Source organism: Drosophila sulfurigaster, chromosome 2L (genome assembly GCF_023558435.1).
Source record: "Drosophila sulfurigaster albostrigata strain 15112-1811.04 chromosome 2L, ASM2355843v2, whole genome shotgun sequence".
In the NCBI taxonomy this organism is placed as follows: domain Eukaryota; kingdom Metazoa; phylum Arthropoda; class Insecta; order Diptera; family Drosophilidae; genus Drosophila; species Drosophila sulfurigaster.
The window spans coordinates 13,991,606-14,012,436 of record NC_084881.1 but is presented as its reverse complement, the minus strand read 5'-3'; the positions used below and the strand labels follow the sequence as shown (position 1 = coordinate 14,012,436).

The 20,831-nt window shown below is 41.7% G+C and overlaps 2 protein-coding genes across 3 annotated transcripts; one reads left to right on the top strand and one right to left on the bottom strand.

Annotated features, from left to right (window-relative positions):
* Positions 1 to 305: 305 nt before the first annotated feature.
* Positions 306 to 3,852, bottom strand: LOC133843607 (protein sister of odd and bowel). The gene is made up of 2 exons (XM_062277239.1): positions 1,421 to 3,852; positions 306 to 1,068 (listed from the first exon to the last, which is right to left on the bottom strand). The coding sequence occupies exons 1-2, from the start codon at positions 2,923 to 2,925 to the stop codon at positions 642 to 644; spliced, it is 1,932 nt and encodes a 643-aa protein (XP_062133223.1). The 5' UTR covers positions 2,926 to 3,852; the 3' UTR covers positions 306 to 641.
* Positions 3,853 to 7,152: 3,300 nt separating this feature from the next.
* On the top strand, positions 7,153 to 8,080 carry LOC133843626 (uncharacterized). Of its 2 annotated transcripts, none has more exons than XM_062277261.1 (2): positions 7,153 to 7,269; positions 7,331 to 8,079. In XM_062277261.1, the coding sequence occupies exon 2, from the start codon at positions 7,379 to 7,381 to the stop codon at positions 7,931 to 7,933; it is 555 nt and encodes a 184-aa protein (XP_062133245.1). In that variant the 5' UTR covers positions 7,153 to 7,269; positions 7,331 to 7,378; the 3' UTR covers positions 7,934 to 8,079. The 2 variants fall into 2 exon arrangements, with proteins under 2 accessions (XP_062133245.1, XP_062133253.1); XM_062277269.1 differs by having other exon boundaries at positions 7,245 to 7,269; positions 7,334 to 8,080.
* Positions 8,081 to 20,831: the final 12,751 nt, after the last annotated feature.

Here is a 20,831-nt window from a genome sequence, read left to right as displayed (position 1 = left end):
TGAGCGATAAACATCGCTACAAATATTTGATTTTTAGTTTTTTCAACAAGTGTGTAAATAGTGTAACAACTCTACACAACTCTCAACGGGTGAGTGAGTGAGTGAGCGAGCGGGGAGACCTTGTGCCGCAGGAAGCAGTTCGTAACTTGAACCATTCCAACCATACAACCATTTAGTTCAAAAGAACTGTGAAATTAATTGGCTAGTCTACATGCCATTTAGACGCATATCTACGCCAGAGATTTATGGCAAACGATTCCCTAGAATTCTGTCAAATAAAAACACAGTTTTGTTTTATTTTGCTTTTCGATTAAACTATTATCATTTATTCAATACACTTAGTATACTAATATATTTTATTTATGATAAAAGTCCACAATTCACTTATCAAGATAAAGTCAAACTTTCGCACTTAGAGATAGATGTATATCAAATATCCAATAAATTACCAGCTACAAAATATCATTAGCTTAACTATAGTTTCAACTTAGTCTAGATTAAATGCTGTAAGCTGTAAGCAACTTAAGGGCAACGAGTAGTACATGTGTATGTGTGTTTTTGTGTGTGTTTGGAGGGATTCGATACGAGATTTAGGATTTAGGCATTATCATTTCCATTTCCATTATTTGAGAGAAATTTACTCAATCGCTGACCGCAACCAAGTCTCGCGTGGTCGCTGTTGTTGTTGAGCTCGCTGTTCCATTGGCATTGGGCAATACCATCGATAGACCCAATGGATCGGAACTGCTGCCACTGCTAAATAGATCGCCTAGAGTACCGCCAACTCCGCCCGCGGCATTGAGATTATGCGTTAGACTGTGACGTCGGAGATCGCAGTTTCGGCGAAACACCTTGCCACATGAGGCACAATTGTAGGGCTTGATGTCTGTGTGCGTGAGTAGATGCGTCTTTAGGTTCGAACGCTGATTGAATGACCGATTGCATACAGGACACTTGTGCGGCGACTCCTCCATGTGCAGAATCTTGTGCACGGCCAATGTGCGTGATTGGCAGAAACCTTTACCGCACTCGGCGCACTTGAATGGCTTCTCCTTGGAGTGAATGTATCTGGGGAAAACAAGCGATAGACAAAGCAGTTGTAAGGTGAGACAGTGTTGAGAAAGTTGACTAGGTTCTTAATGATAATTTACTTATTGTTTGGCAATTTCATTGGATAATCGTTTAACAATCATTTTTTGACACAATTCCATTTGTTTTTTAAGATATTTATGGGATGTAGAAGAATTAGTTGGTATTCAAATAGAAATCAGAGATTATTATTATGTTTTATTTACATTTCAATAAGTACATATCTTTTAATTTAGATCTTGCAATCATCTAAAAAAAGATTTGGACAACACTATCTACACCCCTACCAATAAGATTCTATGTCTAAATTTAAGAAAAGTCTTGGCTCTACCTGTGATCTCTCAGATGATCCTGACGCCTGAACGCTTTGCCACAGATGTCACAGGAGTAGGGACGCTCATCCGTGTGTGTCCGTTCGTGAATGAGCAGATTGTAGGACTTGGTGAACTGGCGATTGCAGAACTTGCAAATGAACTGCTTCTTGGAGCGTTGTGCAGCCGCCGCCGCTGCAGCTGTCGTGCTATTGGCCGCCTCCTCTCCTGCTGCAGCAGCCATGACATTGAGTTTGTCCTGGTACATCGTGGCCTGCAGCGAGTGGAGTGAGGTGTCCGCATCGCTGGCATTGAAGCTCGACGGATTGAAGATGAAACTGCCATAGCTGCTGTCCAGATCACCGGCTTCAAAGGACAAGGCATCCTCGCCATCCAGCAATGGCAAATCACACTCGGCAGCCAACTCAGCAGCGGTTGCACAATCCAAGGCAGCCTGTTGATTGGCTGCAGCGGCGGCGGCGGCAGCAGCGGCGGCGACTGCAGCGCTCACAGTGCCAATTGATGGCAGCGGCGGAATGCACTTCGAAGTGTTCGCAGAGGAACTATTGTTGCTATTGTTGTTGCTCAAGTTGTTGTTGTTGCTGTTACCGCTTACGTTGTTGTTGTTGTTGCTCAAGTTGTTATTGCTGCTGCTGCTCGAGTTATTGTTGTTGCTGTTGTTGTTGTTGTTTGGGGAGCTGGCAATAACAGTGGAGATGCTGGAGGCACTAGAAGAGCAGCTGGACTTGAGCTCAATGCTGGCAATGTCAATGAGCGTGGGCAAGTTGGTGTTGTTCTCGACATCGCTATTGTTATTGCTGCTGCTGCAAGTGCTGTTGCTATTGCTGGCATTGTTGCTGCTGGTATTATTGTTGTTATTGGTGGCGCTGTTGCTAAATCGAAATACATCCGATTTGCCGGTGAGTCGCTGCAATGCCAAATACGATTCAAGTGCCTGCAAATTGAGTGCTGCTGCTGCGGCCGAGTTAGCTGGCAACAATGCCGCCTGCTGCAGGCTGCTAACCATGGTGCCTTGCAATGAGAGCACCACAGCAGCAGCCGCTGCTAGATCATTGGTGGCAGCAGCCGCTGTTGCCGTTGCCGCTGCCATTGCGGCTGCACTTGATTTTGTTGTCGCTGCTGCTGCGGCGGCGGTTGATGTGACGTTAGTTGCTGCTTTGTTGCCTTGTTGTGGTGTCTCCGTCTTGTTGTGATTGGTGTTTTTTAATTGATGCTCTAGCTGCGAACTTGTTGTTGTCATTATTGCGGCTGTAACACTTTGTGGTTGCTTGTTGCTGCTGCTGTTGTTGCTTGTTAAAGCCACTTCTAATTCTTGTGACGCCTCTTTAGCTGTTGCAGCTGCTGATGTGACTGCTGCGGTTTTAGTTGTTGTTGCTGTTGTTGTCGTTGCTGGTGCTGGTGCTGTAGCTTTAGCTGTTGCTGGCGTGTTGCGCATAGTGTTGTTGTTGCTGTTTTGCTTGCCAGCTGCAGCAGCGGCAGTCAATTGCTTCGCTGCGTCGTCCATAAAAAGCCCAATACACTGATCCACGCACACACAGCAGGATATCGATGCTCAGATGCTTGGCCCGTGGGCACAAAAGATGCAACACTGCCTCCCGTTGCTGTTGTTGTTGCTGTTGTTGTTGCTGTTGTTGTTGTTGTCAGTGGTTGTGTGAGCTTGTTGTTGTTGGTTGCTGCCTTTAGTTTTATTGTTTGGCGCACCTACGCAGGTTGAGTGCGCGCCTCTCTTGTGGCTCGCTGGCTGGCTTGTTGGCTGGTTGTTGGTTCGTTGTTGGTTCGTGGCTGCCTTTTTGGCTTTTGACTTTGCACATGAATATTAAAAACCACACGCCATCATAAATCACGCCTTAGTCACGCTTTCAAAAGTCATAAAAATCGAATTTGACGTTACCCCAAACAGACCAACAAACAACAACAACAACAATACAAACAAACAAACAACAACAACACGATTAACCAATTGGCAGCACTTCCAATACGTCCAGTGCCCAGTTCCAGCAAGTTCCAGTCGATCAAATGACGTAGCACACGCGCACAGCTTTCAAAAAATATAGCTTCCAATAACACACATACAAATATATATATACACACACACAAATTCACCAATTTATCGTGGGCGTTATTGTCAACTCGAAAAGAACTATGCACAGTTTTCTTATTATTATTTTAATTCTTAAATCTTGTTTGTTTATCTTTAGGATTATGTAGCGAGTATATGTTGTTTCCGTTTTGATCATTTATGCACTTCCGTAAATAAATAAAAAACTACATTGATTAGCCTGTTCGATTGCAAGTGGTGCTGATATGGTTGGTGGTGGTTTGCTGCTGCTGCTGAGGCTGCTGTTACTGTTGCTGTGGCTACCTTCTGCGATCAGCCGTCGTGCCGTGTGCGCTGCACAATATTGGTAAAAGATCACGGAATAACTAAAAGTCCATTGCTCTGCGAGCGGTGCGCGGACCTGGACCTGCGCTCACTTGTTGTCCACGACGCACGCACTCACTCACTCATTCACTCATGCTCACTCACGCTTACACACTCTCTCTCTCTCGCTCTTGTTCTCTCTCCGCCTCGTTTGGCTCTCACTAATACAGGCCGAATACGAAGATCGCGGGAGTGATCGCTGAGAGCTCACGACAACAGAAAGAGAGAGAGAGCGAGAGTGAGCGCGAGAGCGACGCGTGTGAGAGCGTGGTGCTCAGGTGCTCGAAGGTGCAAACGAAACACGTTTGGTTTTTGTGTTTGTATGTGTGCTAAGTGGTGCCATCTCTCACCCGCATACACGCAAAGGCAGAGAGCACGATCAGACACACACACACACACAAAGGCAGCAATTGGCAACCGGTTATTGGCGCTCGCAGTTGTTGTTAATATGGCAAACGCTTAGTTTTGAGTGGGTGTTCTTTCACAATTGCTGTAGAAGTAATCGCTGTTGTTGTTGATGTTGTTGTGGCGCTCATAATTTGCCATTACTTGTTTGATTATTTACTTACGTTTCACATTTTTCCCTGCACTTCTCTTTTTTCTTCTTCTTTATGAGTTTCACTTTTCCCCCAATTTCTCCTCGCCCCTGTTTTCTGTAATTGGCAGCAATTATGCTTAGTTCCTATGCCAAATCAGGCTCTTTCTCTCTTTTTTTACTTGCAAGTTCTAGCCAATTCTCTGATAGCCTTGAGCGATAGTTGTTGTTGTGCTTGGTTTGTGTGCACTTGACTTGATCGTTGTATCGCTGACGGAGCAGATGCATTGGCAATGCAATAATATAATTACACATTTAACAGTTATAATCGCTTATCGATTTGTGTCAAATATTAACGTAAATGAGATTCTGCATGGATGAGTTAATAAAAGAGGGGAATCTTCTTTGAAATTAAGCGGTAATCGATAAGAAATTATTTAAAAGTTACTCTAATAGTCTTTATTCATTCATTAGATTATAACTTTAATGTAATATTTATCAAGATTGTATTTATTGAAACAGCTATTAGACCTTATTGAGCGTTATCTTTTGATTTTTAGGCTAAAGAGTGATTTTCTGCAATATATAATCTCTAAAATTCCAAAATGTTTCTTTAATGATATATAATTTTAGTTCCCTTGTGATGATTGTAAGTTTTCTTTAGACAATGCGGCCAAAGTGGGGAGAATTTTAGCTTATTGATATGGTTTCATCTCTCTCACTATTTTCATCTCAGATCCTTCGTTGTTATTTTCTAATAATAATAATTCAGTTAAAATAATACTATTTGAATCTTAACTTATTTTTTAAAAAGTTTCGGTCTCTCTCATAAACTCTGTTTAGTTTCTCGCAGTGTATTTACCTGCTAGCTGATGCCCATTAAGAAGCGCGTTGATTTCTCAAGCCCCAAGCGCTACCCCCAACGAACTGACTATTTTTTCCTCAACCTCCTCCTTCCCCCTTGGTTCATTGGAATAATTTAACTCGCACGCCATAGCAAAAAAAGCACACGCCCCACAGATTGCAGATGCAGATGCAGTTGCAGTTGTCGATGCAGATGCAGATGCAGTTAAAGCTGCAGTTGCACAATCCGAGTCACAGCTGCATAAAAATAAAGAGAAGAAAAGAATCGAACGCCCCTAGAACACCAAGCAGTGCCTCGAATCGGATTGGAACTCTCGCAAGTTTTCAACTGTCAATTATTCGTTTTAAGTATGCGAAATGCAGAAAAAAGAGTCAGTTTCTCGGATCGCGTACTCAGATGATACTCAGGCAACAGTCCAAACACACACAGTGGTTGCATTCGCTTGCATTTTAATGCGCTAAACGGCGCAAGTAAATGACCAATAATCATGGGAGCTGCCTGCTCCGGCTGCCGGTTGGTCAGACTCCTCAGTTGGCCTCAGACTCCAGACGCTGTTCGAGCTTGGAGGCTGCAATTTATTTTTGCATTAAATTGCAATTTGGCCAAGGATTTGAGGACTGTTGGCTGGGGCACAGTTTTCTACCATTTATACAGATATTATCATGATTAATAATGCACAAACATGTCATACGCTCGTTTCGTGTGTGTTTGATTGGAGCGCATTAGGAGCGCGTCTTGTAATGATCGCGAAATCACCACAGACCCGAGACAACGACAGACCTGGTTCATCTTCCAGCCTTATGTCCGTGCAGTCATCCCACGGTAGCAATTATGTCGCTTAGTGCGCCCAAACGTTCGCTTATGATGATCATTGCGGCGTCGGCGCCTTCAAAAGATTAGTGATCGTCGTCTGCATTCCAAGGTAAACTCCATGGGTTTTTTTTTTGTTGTTTTTGTATATTTCGTATTGACACAAGCTTCCTTTAAATGACTCCATGACTGCTTCCTCACTCGCTCTCTCTCTCTCTCTCTCTCTAGCTTGTCGTTTTATTTTGATAGTCGCAGCTTTTAAATGCGCGTTTCCTGTGCCGCTTCTCTGTCAGGGACACGATCGAAGCGTCGATCGGCTCAGGTCCAGGCTCAGGTCTCATCTCTCAAGGCAAATGGTACATGATTTCAAATTTCAAGTACCAGTTTACATAAAGATCTCTTCGCTAGGTGCCCAAAACCAGTCGCCAATCGCCAACTCCAACTTCAACTGCGACTCCAACTTTGACTTCGACTCTGGTTCTGTCTCTGGGTACGAGTCTGAATCTGAGTCTGAGCACGGGAATGCCTTGCAGCCTTACACCATCTGTCACAGGGCAAGGCGCGCATTCAGATCGGCAATAAGAATGCGCTAAACTTGATTCCTTAACGCTGTGCGCGCATGCGTGGGCTGGAATTACATGATCACGATCAGCGATAAAACTTGATGTTGTACATAGCGCACAACATGAACTTGGCAACGGGGGAGGCGGAAGGAGACATTGAGAGACGGTCTCTGATCAGAGCCACAGGAACAGAAAAAAAGCAAATCAACAGCAACTGCAACAAAATCACAAACAGAAACAGGGACAAGGACAGGAGCAGAGCAATGAGCCACAACACAACGCAAGCTTCACTCACTGACCAAAATGTCACATATTATGTCGGAAACTCTGCCAGAAACTAACGGAACTGAGAAATATCACAGAAATAGTGACTCCAGGAATGACAAAATAAATCTCAAAATAGTATAGAAATAAATCAAATTTCAGTCAATTATTTAGAAAACGAGTATAATAAATATTGAATTCAGTAATTCTTTCACCTCCTGGCAAAAGTTCTATTTTGAAATAATTTGCAAGTTGAAATGAACTTTTGTCAAATATTATTTTAACAGTAGGCGTAGCTTTCTTTCAAATCATGCGATTACTTGATTATTGTTCATTGCCAGCTGCTAAATATTTATTTTAAATCAGTTGCTGACAAGGAAAACAAGTTGGTAAGGATGACACAAAATAGTAAATTCAGATTAACTCCTAATAGTCGAAATTATGCAACAGCAGTGTTGAATTTGTTATGGCCCCAATCAAACGGACTGCACATAAAAAATGTTCACAGGATTGAAGACCTGTCAGAAAAAAAAGATCTTCAAGGGACCAAAGATGTCGCAATTACCCCAATATGCTGCAGATACTACGCAATCAGCTGTAATCCAGTTGAATACACTAGATAACACACAGCAGTTGAAGCGGCTCTCCAATCCAATGTCGGCATGTGTTTCACAGCGAATATCGGCTGCCGAAATAGAGAAACCAATATCAATAGAGCAACCTATATTGAATACTTATTCCAAGTCCTGTCAAACAACAAAGGTGGGCATTAAGACCAATGGTCCAGTGCGGTCGTTGAGTTCCATGAAGGACGTCATGCAAAGGCGTCGACGAATGTTGGATGAAAGTGATCGTGCCCGGTTAAAGAAACTGAAAGATTTCATTAATGCCGATCCTCCACCAAGCTGGCACGATGCTACAATAATGTGGTTGGACGTGGATCTGCTAGAAAAGCGTATAGAAGCATATGAAATGGAGCAGGCCAAGGAAAAGTTGCAGAGAGCAGAGGAAATAGAAAATCAAATGGAATATGATGAAACTGAATGCGAATAGGGAACTTAGATGAATCATTAGGAAAGATAAAATTGAACAATCTATTATAAAATGTATTGCCAAAGATGTTAGCTGATCTACGAAGTAAGAAATTGTGATTAATCTTTATCCTTAATATAGAACTCTTCATAGCCAAAAGTATTATTCCATTGTTTTATAATACTAAGATTACAACATTGTTTACCAATTGCTGCGAAGCAATTCGTGTCGAATTATTGATAGCTGTCGCTTAATTTGATTTTGATGTTCTGTTTGATTTTTCATAGCGTCTTGTCATCTTTGCCGATCACGCTCATAATCATAATGTTCAAAAATATTAATCTGCTTTGATTTCGAAGCGACACGAAGAGTCGAAGTGGCAATCGAAGTCCCATTCCCAGTACGTTTTTTTTTTTGTGGAGGAAAGTAAAAGTCATAACACACATCTATGACAGCGATAAGATCGACACTGATCTTGGGCCAGGTTAGGTTCAGGATCGGGTCGGGTCGAGGCTATTGTTTGGCGTGACTTTTTATAGGTACAAGTAATTACCAGGGGCGTTTGCCGAGTTGCCACAGTTTCGAATGTGCTACAGTTCTCGGTAACAGCCGGCGTTGGCTATTTGCTGTTGCCGTGGCGGTGGCGGTGGCAGCAGCAGCAGCAGCAACCGCTGTTCATTAGCCGCAGGCGTTGCCGCTGATTGGACCAACTAATCCCTATCCCAGTCAAGATTAGGCTGCCTGCCCTGGCTACGCTTCTTATTATTATTATTTTATTTTTATTTCTCATTCGTTTTTGTTTTTGTCAGTTCAGTTTTCTCGAGAAATAGGCGGTATGACAGTAGGATTTTTTGTGGCTGTGCGTGCCACAATTAGTGTGTATGGGGGGAGCTGTGAGGCGAGGAGATCTCTTATCGATTTTCGTGTGCAACGCCAGACGAATTGACATATTCACTTGGTAATATGATCTATTGAAAAGACCTCGAGGCAAGCTGGCAAGCCGGCTGTTTTTTTCAGTTTTGTTCAAGTCGTTCTTTTTATTTCATTTTGAAGGTTACATTTTATCTTGTGACAAACAATGGCGGAGAAATCATAATTACAATGGATTAGGAAATATTAATATGCCATATTGATCTTTCATCTTTTGCCGGTTCGATCGCACTTGAGATCTCTCGATGTTGCTGTTGTTGTGTTGTTGTTGTTGACGTTGTTCTTGAGGCTAACGAACAAACAACAAATGAGCTGGCGCATGGACAAAGATCTTGAGTAAATAGAAATATTGACAAAGTGTTTGACCAGGAGATTGAGAAAGAGAAACAAACAGAGTATTTATTAAAAAAAGTAGGAGGGAGAAACAACTGAGCTGTACTTGAATGCTCATAAGAAATATGCGAAGTACCGAAGAATTGGAAATATTAACTCTTATTCATTATTACTGTAATATTCCACAACATTGAATTTGACAAGTTTATGCAGCACAACACGTTAATCTTAAATTCATTGCATGTTATAAGATAAATTTAAGTTTACTTTGGAAATACTTATTCCTGCATTGTATAATGCAACTATTAAAGCTATTGCCTCATTTTCCAAAACAAATTTCTTTAACTTATCTTTACAGTTAATTAATTTCATTTTCTTTTGTCTTTTCTTTCTAACAGCTCTATCAGCTAGAAAGGAAATACACATCGACCAACTTTTGGGGTGAGTAAAATTGTAAGTTTAATTTGTGTTGCCAATTTTGAAACACTTTGGCCACGTCCGAAGTGATTAAGCATCAGTCGAAGTGCGCCCCGAAAACAGTGTGAATGTGTTGCATTTTTTGCTTTTCCCCCCTGCTCAAACATTCCGTGAATGATTTGCATGCCTACACCTCAACAACAACAACAGCAACAACAACGAATGCAATAACAACGAGAAATTGAACTAAGGACAGAGCGAAATCAAATCGAAACCATCTGGCCAAAAGCGTCGTGGGAATCAGTTCAATATAATTTGCATGGGCAAATAAGTCGAGAGTGTGGTTCGGACTCCGAATCGACTTCAACTTGAAGTTCGGGTTTGACTCTCGATGTTGCCATTCAGCGGAGGATTGCGAATGTCAATTAATTGCAAACAAACGGAGTAAAAATTGTAATGAATCAACAGCAACAACAACAATGCAAATGGAAAATTGTTGCAATTTTCTCGCGCAGAAGTAGAAGGAAGTCGGATGACGACGACTGCCGAATTATTGACTGACGGACTGACTGCATGATGTGAGTGAAGCCCCCTTGCAAGTTGCAACTGAAATGACTCGGCTGACTGACAGCCGAAGCGTTTCGTTGTGCATCGTTGAATCTTCGGAATGGGAATCACTCACCGATCGGGACATATGTCGACTTGCAATCGGCAATCGGCAAACGGCATCGGAATCACATTTGGGCGAATGTAGCGCCATTCGTGGCCAATGGCCAACAGGCCCAAATGGCCAAATTGATGCACGCGATTTAACGTTTTTCTGATTGAGCTAATGACTGCTAGCGACTACGTGAGAAAGAAATAAATTTCAATTTCGCATTGGCATTGGGTCAACCATCAACTAAAGACAACAACAACAAAAATATCTCAAGTGGGCTGAGATAGCGTAATGTCAGGGTGTTGGCCTCAATGGCAATAAGCTCAAAGTACAGAGAGTTTCCCCTCATAGTTGCTCTGAGAGGCTTAGATTTCACAATGAAAATATAGTTGGTAGGGAAAGGCTTTATTGGGTAATGAAAAGACGAAAAGAGTTGAGTGCTAACAAGGGAGGGAGATCGACACAGACAGTGTGAGTGCAGGATCGATAATGAGAACTCATAGGTTACAATTATGGTTTGCTACCCTCAACGGAAGCTGCTCAGTAAACCATAATTATAAGCATGCAAGCAGAGAAAGAGATGAAAATAAAGATACAGAAGTGAAGAGTGGGAATATAGTGTTAACAGATTTTTATGTATACATTTTAAGTTTTTATTATTAACCTATGCACTTATTTTATACTTTTATTGCAGTCTTAGTAATTTATACTCTTAACTCTTTATGAGAATGTTTCACTACTTTAATCTCCTTCATTTTTTGTCTCTTTTGTAAGCACGTCTCCCCCGCATGTTTTTCTTTTTTTTTGGGCAATTTGGCGTGCCGGATATTGTTATTGAGTGGACTACCAATCGGTAGACGACGGTAGATGGTGTGACCAAGATTGAAAGTGCAAATCCTTATTGTACTGGGGCCACCCCCTATGGTGCCTTATGATTATTCTATTGGCAACTCATTTCCTGCTGCCCATTCACTTTCAATTTCTCAGGGATGTTGCCGATCTTGAGCCAGAGAGTCAGAGAGCCAGCACAAAAGGCGCATACACAAATTAATATTATAGGACTGTCTGGAGACCTGAGTCTGTGGAGGCCTTTAATCATTTTTAGCTGCGCTCTGGTTTTATTTTATTTTTGCTAAAGTAGAGCACCTCAACAGCAGGAGGAGCTCACAGTCCACAGTCTAAAGCTGTAAAGCGTGGCAAATATACGCTTAATTGGCTGTAGTTCAGCCGCAGTTCGTGTTGGAGTTGAAGCTGGAGTTGGAGTCGGAGTTGTTGTAGTCTCCAGTGCAATAAAATGCAAATTAAACGGAGGAATGGAGGCTTGAGCACAGGCACATTTATTTACTTAGAACCTCCTGCTGTGCTTCCGAATTAAGTTTAAGCCCGGAGGCTAAAAATGCAAAAATGAGTTTTACTAATTTCTTAACTTGCAGCCGCCAATGTCCGATGGCAACGTTGATGGACATGCCACAACAGCAAAAGGGTAACGGGTCAAAGGGGGGGAACTTGGGAAGGTGCAAGGCATTCTGGCTGCTGCTTCTTCAGCTCCTCTGGTTGCTCCTAACTGAATCTTAATTCTTGCTTAAATCGATTTTAAATGAGTTTCTTGTGGTTCGGCCCCATAATCAAAATGTAGCGTCGCATGCAAATCTGTTGCGCAAATTTCTACCGGTAGCGCACCGAAAAATATAAAAAAAACACGAAAGAGAAAACAACTCCTTGGTCACTCCCACCTGACTGCCGAAAAAACGCCCGAAGGACGTCGTCGACGACGACGACGACGAAGCGTCTTCGGCATGCGTTGAAAGTGGGGCGTGCGTCGTTTAGTATGCAAAGTGGCCCATGGGCCTGGTACCGGCTGGATACCGCTGCTTCTTACCTGCTGCCCAGGCAACAGCAGCTACCCTCTTAAAGAGAAAATGAGTTATGACTTGGACTCGGCCTCGACTCGGCTTCGGCTTCAGTTTCAGCTTCAGCTTCGACTTCGACTCGTTTGCATATTTTAGGCCACCGTTTAATTAAAGGTTTCACAATTCTGAACATTTGAAACAGGGCACGAGCACGAGGGTCTGTCAAGAGCTCGCTCGCGACTCGCCCATAACACTTCACTCGCTGAAGAACTGTAGAAACTGTAAGAACTGGAGCTGATGCCTCCAGCTTTAAAGTGTATGCGAGTGTGTGTGCAACGGCGGCCTTTTGTGTGGCTCAAGAACCTGACAAGTCTCTTTGGGGCCGACTGTGAAGTAGGCGATCTGTTAACCTGGCCCTGTTATTTTAACGCACAGCACTCGATGCGTTCATTTCGTATCGTATGGTATCGTGTGATATTTCAAATCAATAACCATAACTTTGGGGCCTCTAAATAACTCTATTGTGCGGCGCTCAAGTTTTCTCGGAACTGCATGGAAAATACTCGATCGATGCAACGATCGATCGATCGAAACCCTTGGATACCTTCTTCATTTTTTTTGTTTTGGAAGTGCTGCGGGTGTCGTCATCATCAGCGGCAGCTATCAACTTGTTCTGGGTGGCTTCACAAATCTTAACCACTCTCTCCCACTACTCTACCCTCTCTCCGTCTCTCTCTCTCTGTCTTGCACTTTGTTCGCTGTTCTGTAGAAAGCGGTCACTAGTTCTATCTATGGGCTATTAGCGCTGCTGCCTGTTGTGCATTTTATTGTCTTTCGTCTCATAATTTATATGCCGCGACACCTTCCAGAGCTGTAACTGAAACTGAACCTGTTTATCACACGCATTAGATCGCATCAAATATTTTTATTTTCAGCTGCAGCAGCTGCCAATGGCCAAGACGCCACAAAGATGCACCTTTTATAAGGCACGCAAACCCACAGTGAAAGAGAGAGAGAGAATGAAGGGGAACTTCGTTGAGCTCGAACAACGCCTTTTGTTCGCTCGCTCTATAAATTCAAGTGGATATCAATAATAAATTTCACTAATTTCTGTCATTCCACTCAAGTGCTACAAGTCCCCACAAGTCTCTCGCTCTAGCTCTACCTCTCACTGGCTTCTTTCCCTCCCTTGTCATTGTCCCTCACTCTCAACACACAGACTGTTTGGTCGTTGTTGTTGCTGCTGTTGCTGTTGGTGCTGCTGCCTGTAAGTCTGTGTGTTAATGTCTTGCTTTTAACCACTTCATTGTTCGGGCGTCAAAGGTTAAGAGTCTCGCATGTTGTTGTCCATGGCTGTCGCCATCGTCTGCAGCCACAGCCAGAGCAACAGCAATCGCCGCAGCAACAGCAGCCGCAGCAGCAGCGCCGTCAGCAACATGGGCAACCTCACCCTCACCCTCAGCACCCGCCCCTCAGCGGGCAGGCGAACCTCTTCGACAGATACATGGATACTTTGGCGCTTTTGTAGTTATTTTTCTTGATTTTTATTATATGGTTTTGTTTCCACTTTTGTTTGACTTTTTTCTTTTTGTTGCCCAAGCGAGTATTGTGAATGCGTGTGTGTGTGTGTAAGATTGTTGTTGCTGTTGTTATTTATCTTTGTATTATTTTTATTTTTATACACATCATTTGATTTCATTTCATTTCTCGACTGCTGCTGCCGTTGTCGTTGTCGTTGCCGTTGTCGATACTGTTGTTGCTCTTTGGTTTTTCTTAGTTATTGTTGTTATTCTTTAAAACGCCTCAAAATCCAATTGTTGAGCCATCCATTCAGCCTGAATTGTGTGTGTTTGTGTTACCATCTTTTGATGGGTTTACATGCTCTCAATGTCTTCTACAACAAAAAGCCATCGCTTGAGCTAAGGGCTGAGGGTTGCGCATAGGAAAGGGGTGAAAATGGTTGAAGATGAACACTTTGGGATAGGTCAGCAAAGTGCTTGATAAGAGCAAATATTCTGGGAAACCATTAGGCAGCCATTAGGGGATAGTTTCAAGATGGGAAATGAATGGTACTTCGGGGAAAAGAAAATAATAATTATGAAAATGTATCAATAAGCACAATTTTGTATGATAATGAAATTGATCTACTTTAGGTTAATAAAAAAATAAAAACGTATAATATTAAAATTAATATAATATAAATATCGTTCGATTATGGTATATTATTTATTAATAGTATTTATAATTTAGAGTTGTACTGAAAGTAGTTTGAGCTATTACATTTTCATAAATCTCTTTTAATTATACAATTATTTTACCCATCACTATCACTTCTTTATACAAAATGATTTTCCTTGAGTCACAGTAGCTGCCTTCAGGTGAGGGCGATTGCCACGATTCGGGCGCAATTAATTTGTTTTAAGCCGACAACAATGATAATAAGCAAATCATATTTTATATGCTTTGCTCATCTTTGGGTAATATCGACTGTTGCCGGTCTGTCTAGCAAAGTTCAATTACAACAAGTGATTTGTAACTCAAAGGTAAACTGAAACCGAACCGAATCTTTCCCCTTACCTTAATTTGGCTGGCAAAATGACGAAACGTTTTTCCTTTTCGGTTTTCTTTCACTCTATAGTTTTTTCCTTCGATTTCTTGGATGGCATAAACAATGGATTATCTAACCACTTTACAAAGTGCGTGAAAATACGAGTACAAAGAAGTCAGGCACTTGTGTAGGAGTCGAGGAATCGCATCGAAGTCGAAGACTGTGTCAGCATTCTCATTGTCCCAATGATCATTGTTGGGCAGCTGGCTGATCACAATGCCAAACAATTAATGCTGCTTATTGTTGCAATCGTAGCGCTCTCAATAGATGGTTAGATACGAAGAGTATCTCTCTCTGTCTATGGCATTATGTGAAAGTATTTTTATTCTCCCGACACTCGACAGAAGTCAATTCTAATCGAATTGTTTTCTAAATAAACGCGCCAAAGGCAAACGATTCTATGGAATCGCCATAAATTGTGGGAATCTCTAGAGGGGCGAAATGGTTAGAAAGAGATAACTAAAGAGTGTGTGAGTGCGTGAGAGAGGGAGATGACTTGTCTGCTTTATAATGCCATAATAAACTGAAACTGCAGCAAAGTGAAAAATTACCTTAGCAAGTCTTAAGCGCAGCCACTAAAACGTTTAACTTTTAGCTTTCGAGACTAATGGCAAGCCAATTTGTATACGGTCTGAATACTGGCCAAAAGTATGAAGAGAAGAGGTGCAGTTTGTATCATCGGGGGTTAACTTTCATCAAAGAATTTTCGGCGTTTCGCATAGCCATAAACTTATTGTTGTTGATCCTCGATTTCGGGCTTGGGGTTCGGGGTTCGAGGTTCGGTACCAGTAATTTTCGGCATTGGGTAAGGTAGCTTCAACATCCATATCCACATCGACATCGACATCCACCAAGTGCTGTTAAGTCTTGCATGTGAAACGTTTACGTGCTGGCATCCCTCACAGCTGTCGGTCACTCCACGAACACACAAGGATCAATCCTCCAACTTCTTCCTCTCCAAGTGAACTAAGCCTATGTCAGGCTCTCCGTCTCGCTGCAAAGAAAGGTCGCTTTACGCATTCTTTTCTTTCAAATTACAATATTATTATTGTTGTCGGTGTTGTTGCTGTTGCCGTTGCCGTTGCTCTGGTGGCTTATGGCACCATTTGTTCTTATTGCTGTTGTTGTCGGTGCTGCCAAATCCTGAGAAATTTGATTGAAGTTTAAAAGGCTTAAAAGCGCAGCCAACTACCAGTTAAAGTTCTACCAGTTCTCTTTGCGATTTCAGTTGCCATTCGGTTTTATTGCCGGCATTATCATCCTCATCGTTTGTTGTTCTTTCGTTTTCGCATCAGCTTGTGAATTTGAATACTTAATTCTCCACTTCTTCATTCTCCCGTGTTTTTTTGCATTTATATGGTCTGCACCGACATTAAAAGGTCACAGTTCATGCGCGTGCAACGGTCGCAATGTGAGAAAATTTCGATGCGATTTAATTAACCATTGCAAACTGCTGCTGTTGAACTCAATTACACTGAAAGCACAACAATTGTATCAGATGAATGTTAAAAATTATACGAATATATCCTAGCGGAAATAAAAAAAATCTTTATTACGAAAACATAATTTAATGATTAACTGCCAAGAAAATTTTTTGAAGTATATAAAATAATGGAATTTAATAAAATTAAATAAAAACGGAATTCTGCAACTTAACAAGTCTTAATTCATATACTTCAAAGGATGTCAGAGAAAATTAGTCTTTTTACATTTTGCCCTTCCTAAAAACAATTCAATATTAAAAATAATTTGTATTTCCCTTAAATAAAACTTCGATAATCACATTTCACATTAAGGAGCCTTTACTACAAAACATCTTCAATGATAATCTTTTGTTTCTGTCATCATCATTATAAAGACTCACTTCGTTGTAAACATGCTGTGATCTATGAAGCCGACCTTTGATGTCCCCGTAGATCAAATCTATCCGATATGATTATATTTGATTATTTTTCACAGTATTTTCCATTGTCTCTTTAACTCTCTCCAATTTATTTTTGTTGTGTCTGTGATGCACTTGTATCCTGAGCCCTCCCAAAAAGAATAGCATATCATATAGTTGGATTATTTCGGGTTTTTCTGCTTTGAATTGTCGATTGATTTATGCGCAACTCCATGAGCCACATGAGCCTATATATCACAACCCGCTTGCGCTACGATATATCACATCCGTATCCATCAGTCCATGAAATATTGCTGCTCCTAGTGTGTATGTGCGCTATCTCTGTCTCTCTCTCTCATTCTGGCAGTGTATGGGCCATCTCTTTCGCACATTTGATGGCTCCCCCACCTGGCACGATAAATTCCACGCCCGATATTATCGTCGGCCACACAATGGCAAAAGCCGATACAAAATTTATAGCCCACCCGGCCATAGACATCGACATGGCATCGACATCGCCATGGACAGCTTGGACAGCATGGACATGGACCCGTTGAAATGATATGAGGAGCCCCCTTCATCGATATCATCTCCTCATCTACATTTCAGTTTATACATATATATAGATTTTTTTGTTTTTGTTGCCTCTTTTTTTTAAGTTTTTTGATGGTCAATTAAAATGGGTTATTATGGTCGACGAAGGTGCGATATAAGTGCGATATATCTCGATATGGTAGACTCTATACTTTATGCATGTGGCGTTTAGAAATCTGTTTTTGTTGCTATTGCTGTTTCTTCTCGTTTTTTTCGTGTGTTTTGTATACTCCATAAAATACCGTTCTTTTATGGGTCTTATGACAATATAAACCTTTCGATTCTAATGCGTGCGCTGTGCTGTGGCTGTGGCTGTGCTGTTGTTTTGTGTGTGGCTCATTAAACTATAAAAGAAGCTGAAGAACTTCTGCATTATAGTTATCGCTGCTGTTGCTATTGTTGTTGTCATTTCACAGGTGTGTGCGAAGGAGTCGACTGTTACTACAGAGGGTTCAATAAAGTAGTTAAGTGCCCTGCGCGCTGGTAGCTCGATGTTGCAAGTTGCGTGTCGAGTCGAGTCGCAGACCTGGGCATCTTTGATCCCAGACTGTGGACTGAGACTCTTCTCTATATAAAATGCCGTCCATCTCTGCTGAGCAGGAGCAGGAACATCAGCAGCGGCAGCCGCATCGTCATCATCAGTTAAATGAAATGATTGAAGCTGAATTGAAGTCTTTAGTCAGCGCAACACGCAAGCCAACAATTGGCTGCAAGAAAGATGAGCGGTGTGGTAAAGAGCGGGGTGGGGGGGAACAGTGGACGCCACTGATAAGCTGTCAATGGCAACCATTGGCTGGTCTGTGTTCTGGTCAGTGATCCGTGGCTGGCAGTCGCTTCATTAATCACAACATGATGCAAATTTCTTTGGAAGCCGCTGCAACGGACTTCTCCACAATTTGCATTCCCTAAATTGCGCATACGCCGCGTTGACCTCGCATTTTGCATACGTTGATAATGTGCAATATCACTAATTTATTTGCTGGCTGGCTGCAACAGAGAACAGCACTGAGAACTGAGAGCAAAAGCCATGCTGTGTGGCTGTCGTTGGTCCATTTGGTTGTCTGAGCAAGCTCATCGGACTTCTTCCTCCCCCCCAAAAAAATATATTGAGAGCTCGACTTGCGACTCCATATCGATTATGTGAGCTTCAACTTCGACTCTGACTTCGACTCTGACTCCGACTCCGACTCAGAGTTGAGCTGTTGCTGTGGCTGCTGCTTGCTGGAATGTGCAACGTCATTATTTTTATGATTGTTCAGGTATTCAAAATGCTCTCGGTGCTTTATGAACTCCGATCGCTTTGCTTTGCTTTGCTTTGCTGACTCGCTCGCAGCCCTGCTCCATCGACTATACAATATTTTCTTTAGTCAATCGAAGTTGTCGATGTGACTTTTATATGCCACTCAAAGCGCTGCCTGTTGCTGTTATTGTTGTTGTTACTGTTGTTGTTGTTGTTGTTGTCTATCAGCGGTGCGGGTGTTAAAGACCACTGAAGACAATTGTTATTTTTAATATCATTGTTGGCACATTGCTGTTGCCGATGTTGCTGTTGCTGTTGCTGTTGCCGTTGTTGAGAGCATTCACTGTAAAACTCATACAACATCAACATCAACATATCGCACAACACTCAGTCATACTTGGACACCAACTCCAACTCCGTCTCCATCTCCATTTGCCTCTCTGACTGTGACTCGAAGTCTGGCGATTGTTATTGTAAGCCATGTCTAGTGATATGATTTCATATTGTGCTTTGCAGCTTTTTTAGCCTTTCAGAGGAGGCCGCCGACGCCGCAGTCGCCGCCAACGTTGAGCCCTTGCTATCCAATCGAAAACCAATCGCCCCTCCAATCCGCTGCCATTCGTTGCGAAGCCAAAGAGCAGTCAACGAAGTGCAGAAGTGCTTGGGGGTTCAACATATGAGAAAATAATTGAAATGACCTTAATAATATTGAAACTTATAAGCAAAAAGTTGCAGCCAAATATTCTCAGCTGTTGAGGACTACTTTTTTGATTGTCAAGAAAATAAATAGAAATTAATAGATATGATTTTGCAGCCAAATATTCTCAGCTGTTGAGGACTACTTTTTTGATTGTCAAGAAAATAAATAGAAATTAATAGATATGATTTTGCCATAACAAATTGTTTCCGACTGCTTTCATAACGTCTTATAAATTGTAAAATAATATTGTTATTCATAAAATATTATTTGAATTCTTCTTCTGAGTTCAAATTTATTGTAGATTACTTCAAATTCACTTGTTGCTTAATCCCCTTACTCAAATCGAAGCACATTAAAAAGTACAGAAATACAATAATATTAAATTCAAATTAAATACATTTAATGTTTGGCTTTCAATAGAGAATTCTTTAAACTCGACCTTTCAACAAACCCGTGATCATCTGGGCCTGTCTGGGTGGTTGTCCTATCAGTTTGATCGAGAAAACGCGTTAAATTTGTCAACTAATCGTCGTCACTTCATTGTGGCAACCATTAAGTATCGAACGGATCATAAAATCTAAACAAAATGCGCATGCGAGTGAAGTAAATTCATTTATATCATATTATATACAGCTTTACACAGGTTGTTATCGGGGGATAAAACAAAAGTTTAGATCGCATATGCAAATTAGGTACTCAATTTGAAGACCACCCAACAAAAACATCACAAAGCTAAAAGCAATTTGCATTTGCATCATATCGAATTGAATTGAATCGAATCGATTCGAGTTGAATTGAATTGGAATTAAATTCGAATTGATTTAAATAGTAGAAGAAGAAACCCGTTGATGATACTCAATTTTCGCTCGGTGTTTAATTAATTGTTTGTTGATTTAGTTGATCATTGAAAAACGCCTCCGTCGTTGTCGTTGTCATTGTTATTTTATTTTTATGTGAGGCAAACGCATAAAAATCGCTGAAATTCAGTAATCAACAAAAATTTAGACATTCTGTCGCTCCACACTCGAACTGATAAAACCGGAGGAGTCACTGCAACTCAGACATTCAGACAGGCAATGAAACTGCCCACACAGACGACACAAAGTGGCAAGATACAGAGGCAGATGAGGATGATCACTATGACGACGATGATGATGATGATGCTGATGATGCTGACGATGATGATGCTGGTTAGGTCTGTAAGTTAAACCCCCCGCACTTCAAACTCCAACCCCTATGCCTATCCCCTTGTTGACCGCAGCCACAATTATCAAGTGTGAAAACCAGCGAATAACAAATTAAGCGAGTGATACGAGCGACTTGAAGTCGAGTCTCGAAAATGTATTGAATGTGTATGGATGAAGCACCACACAGAGAGTGCAGAGATCCAGGCAAACAGAAAGAGAAACAGACAACGAATGAATGAGAGAGAGAGAGAGAGCAGCACTCGTATTCCGATATCAGTTTTATGGGTGGCCCACATGTCGAGGGCCATAAAGTAGAAAATTATCACCTTTTAAATTGAAGAATCCAAACAAATTGAAACGGATATCGTGTTTAAGTGCTATCGACATCACTTCTATTAGCCACAGGCAGAGACGGTTGCCAGTTGCCTGTGGCTGGTGACATCCAATCCAGGCCGGGCGACATGGTTACATGAGTCTCCTTAACAGCACTAACCCTGCCATCTGCCCCTCTCCCCCTGTA

Bases quoted from the DNA above. Each gene is read 5' to 3' on its own strand.
- LOC133843607 (XM_062277239.1), bottom strand. From the start codon at position 2,925: ATGGACGACGCAGCGAAGCAATTGACTGCCGCTGCTGCAGCTGGCAAG. The intron at 1,069-1,420 runs GTAGAGCCAAGA...TGTTTTCCCCAG, and splicing joins GATCATCTGAGAGATCACAG to ATACATTCACTCCAAGGAGA.
- LOC133843626 (XM_062277269.1), top strand. From the start codon at position 7,379: ATGTTCACAGGATTGAAGACCTGTCAGAAAAAAAAGATCTTCAAGGGA.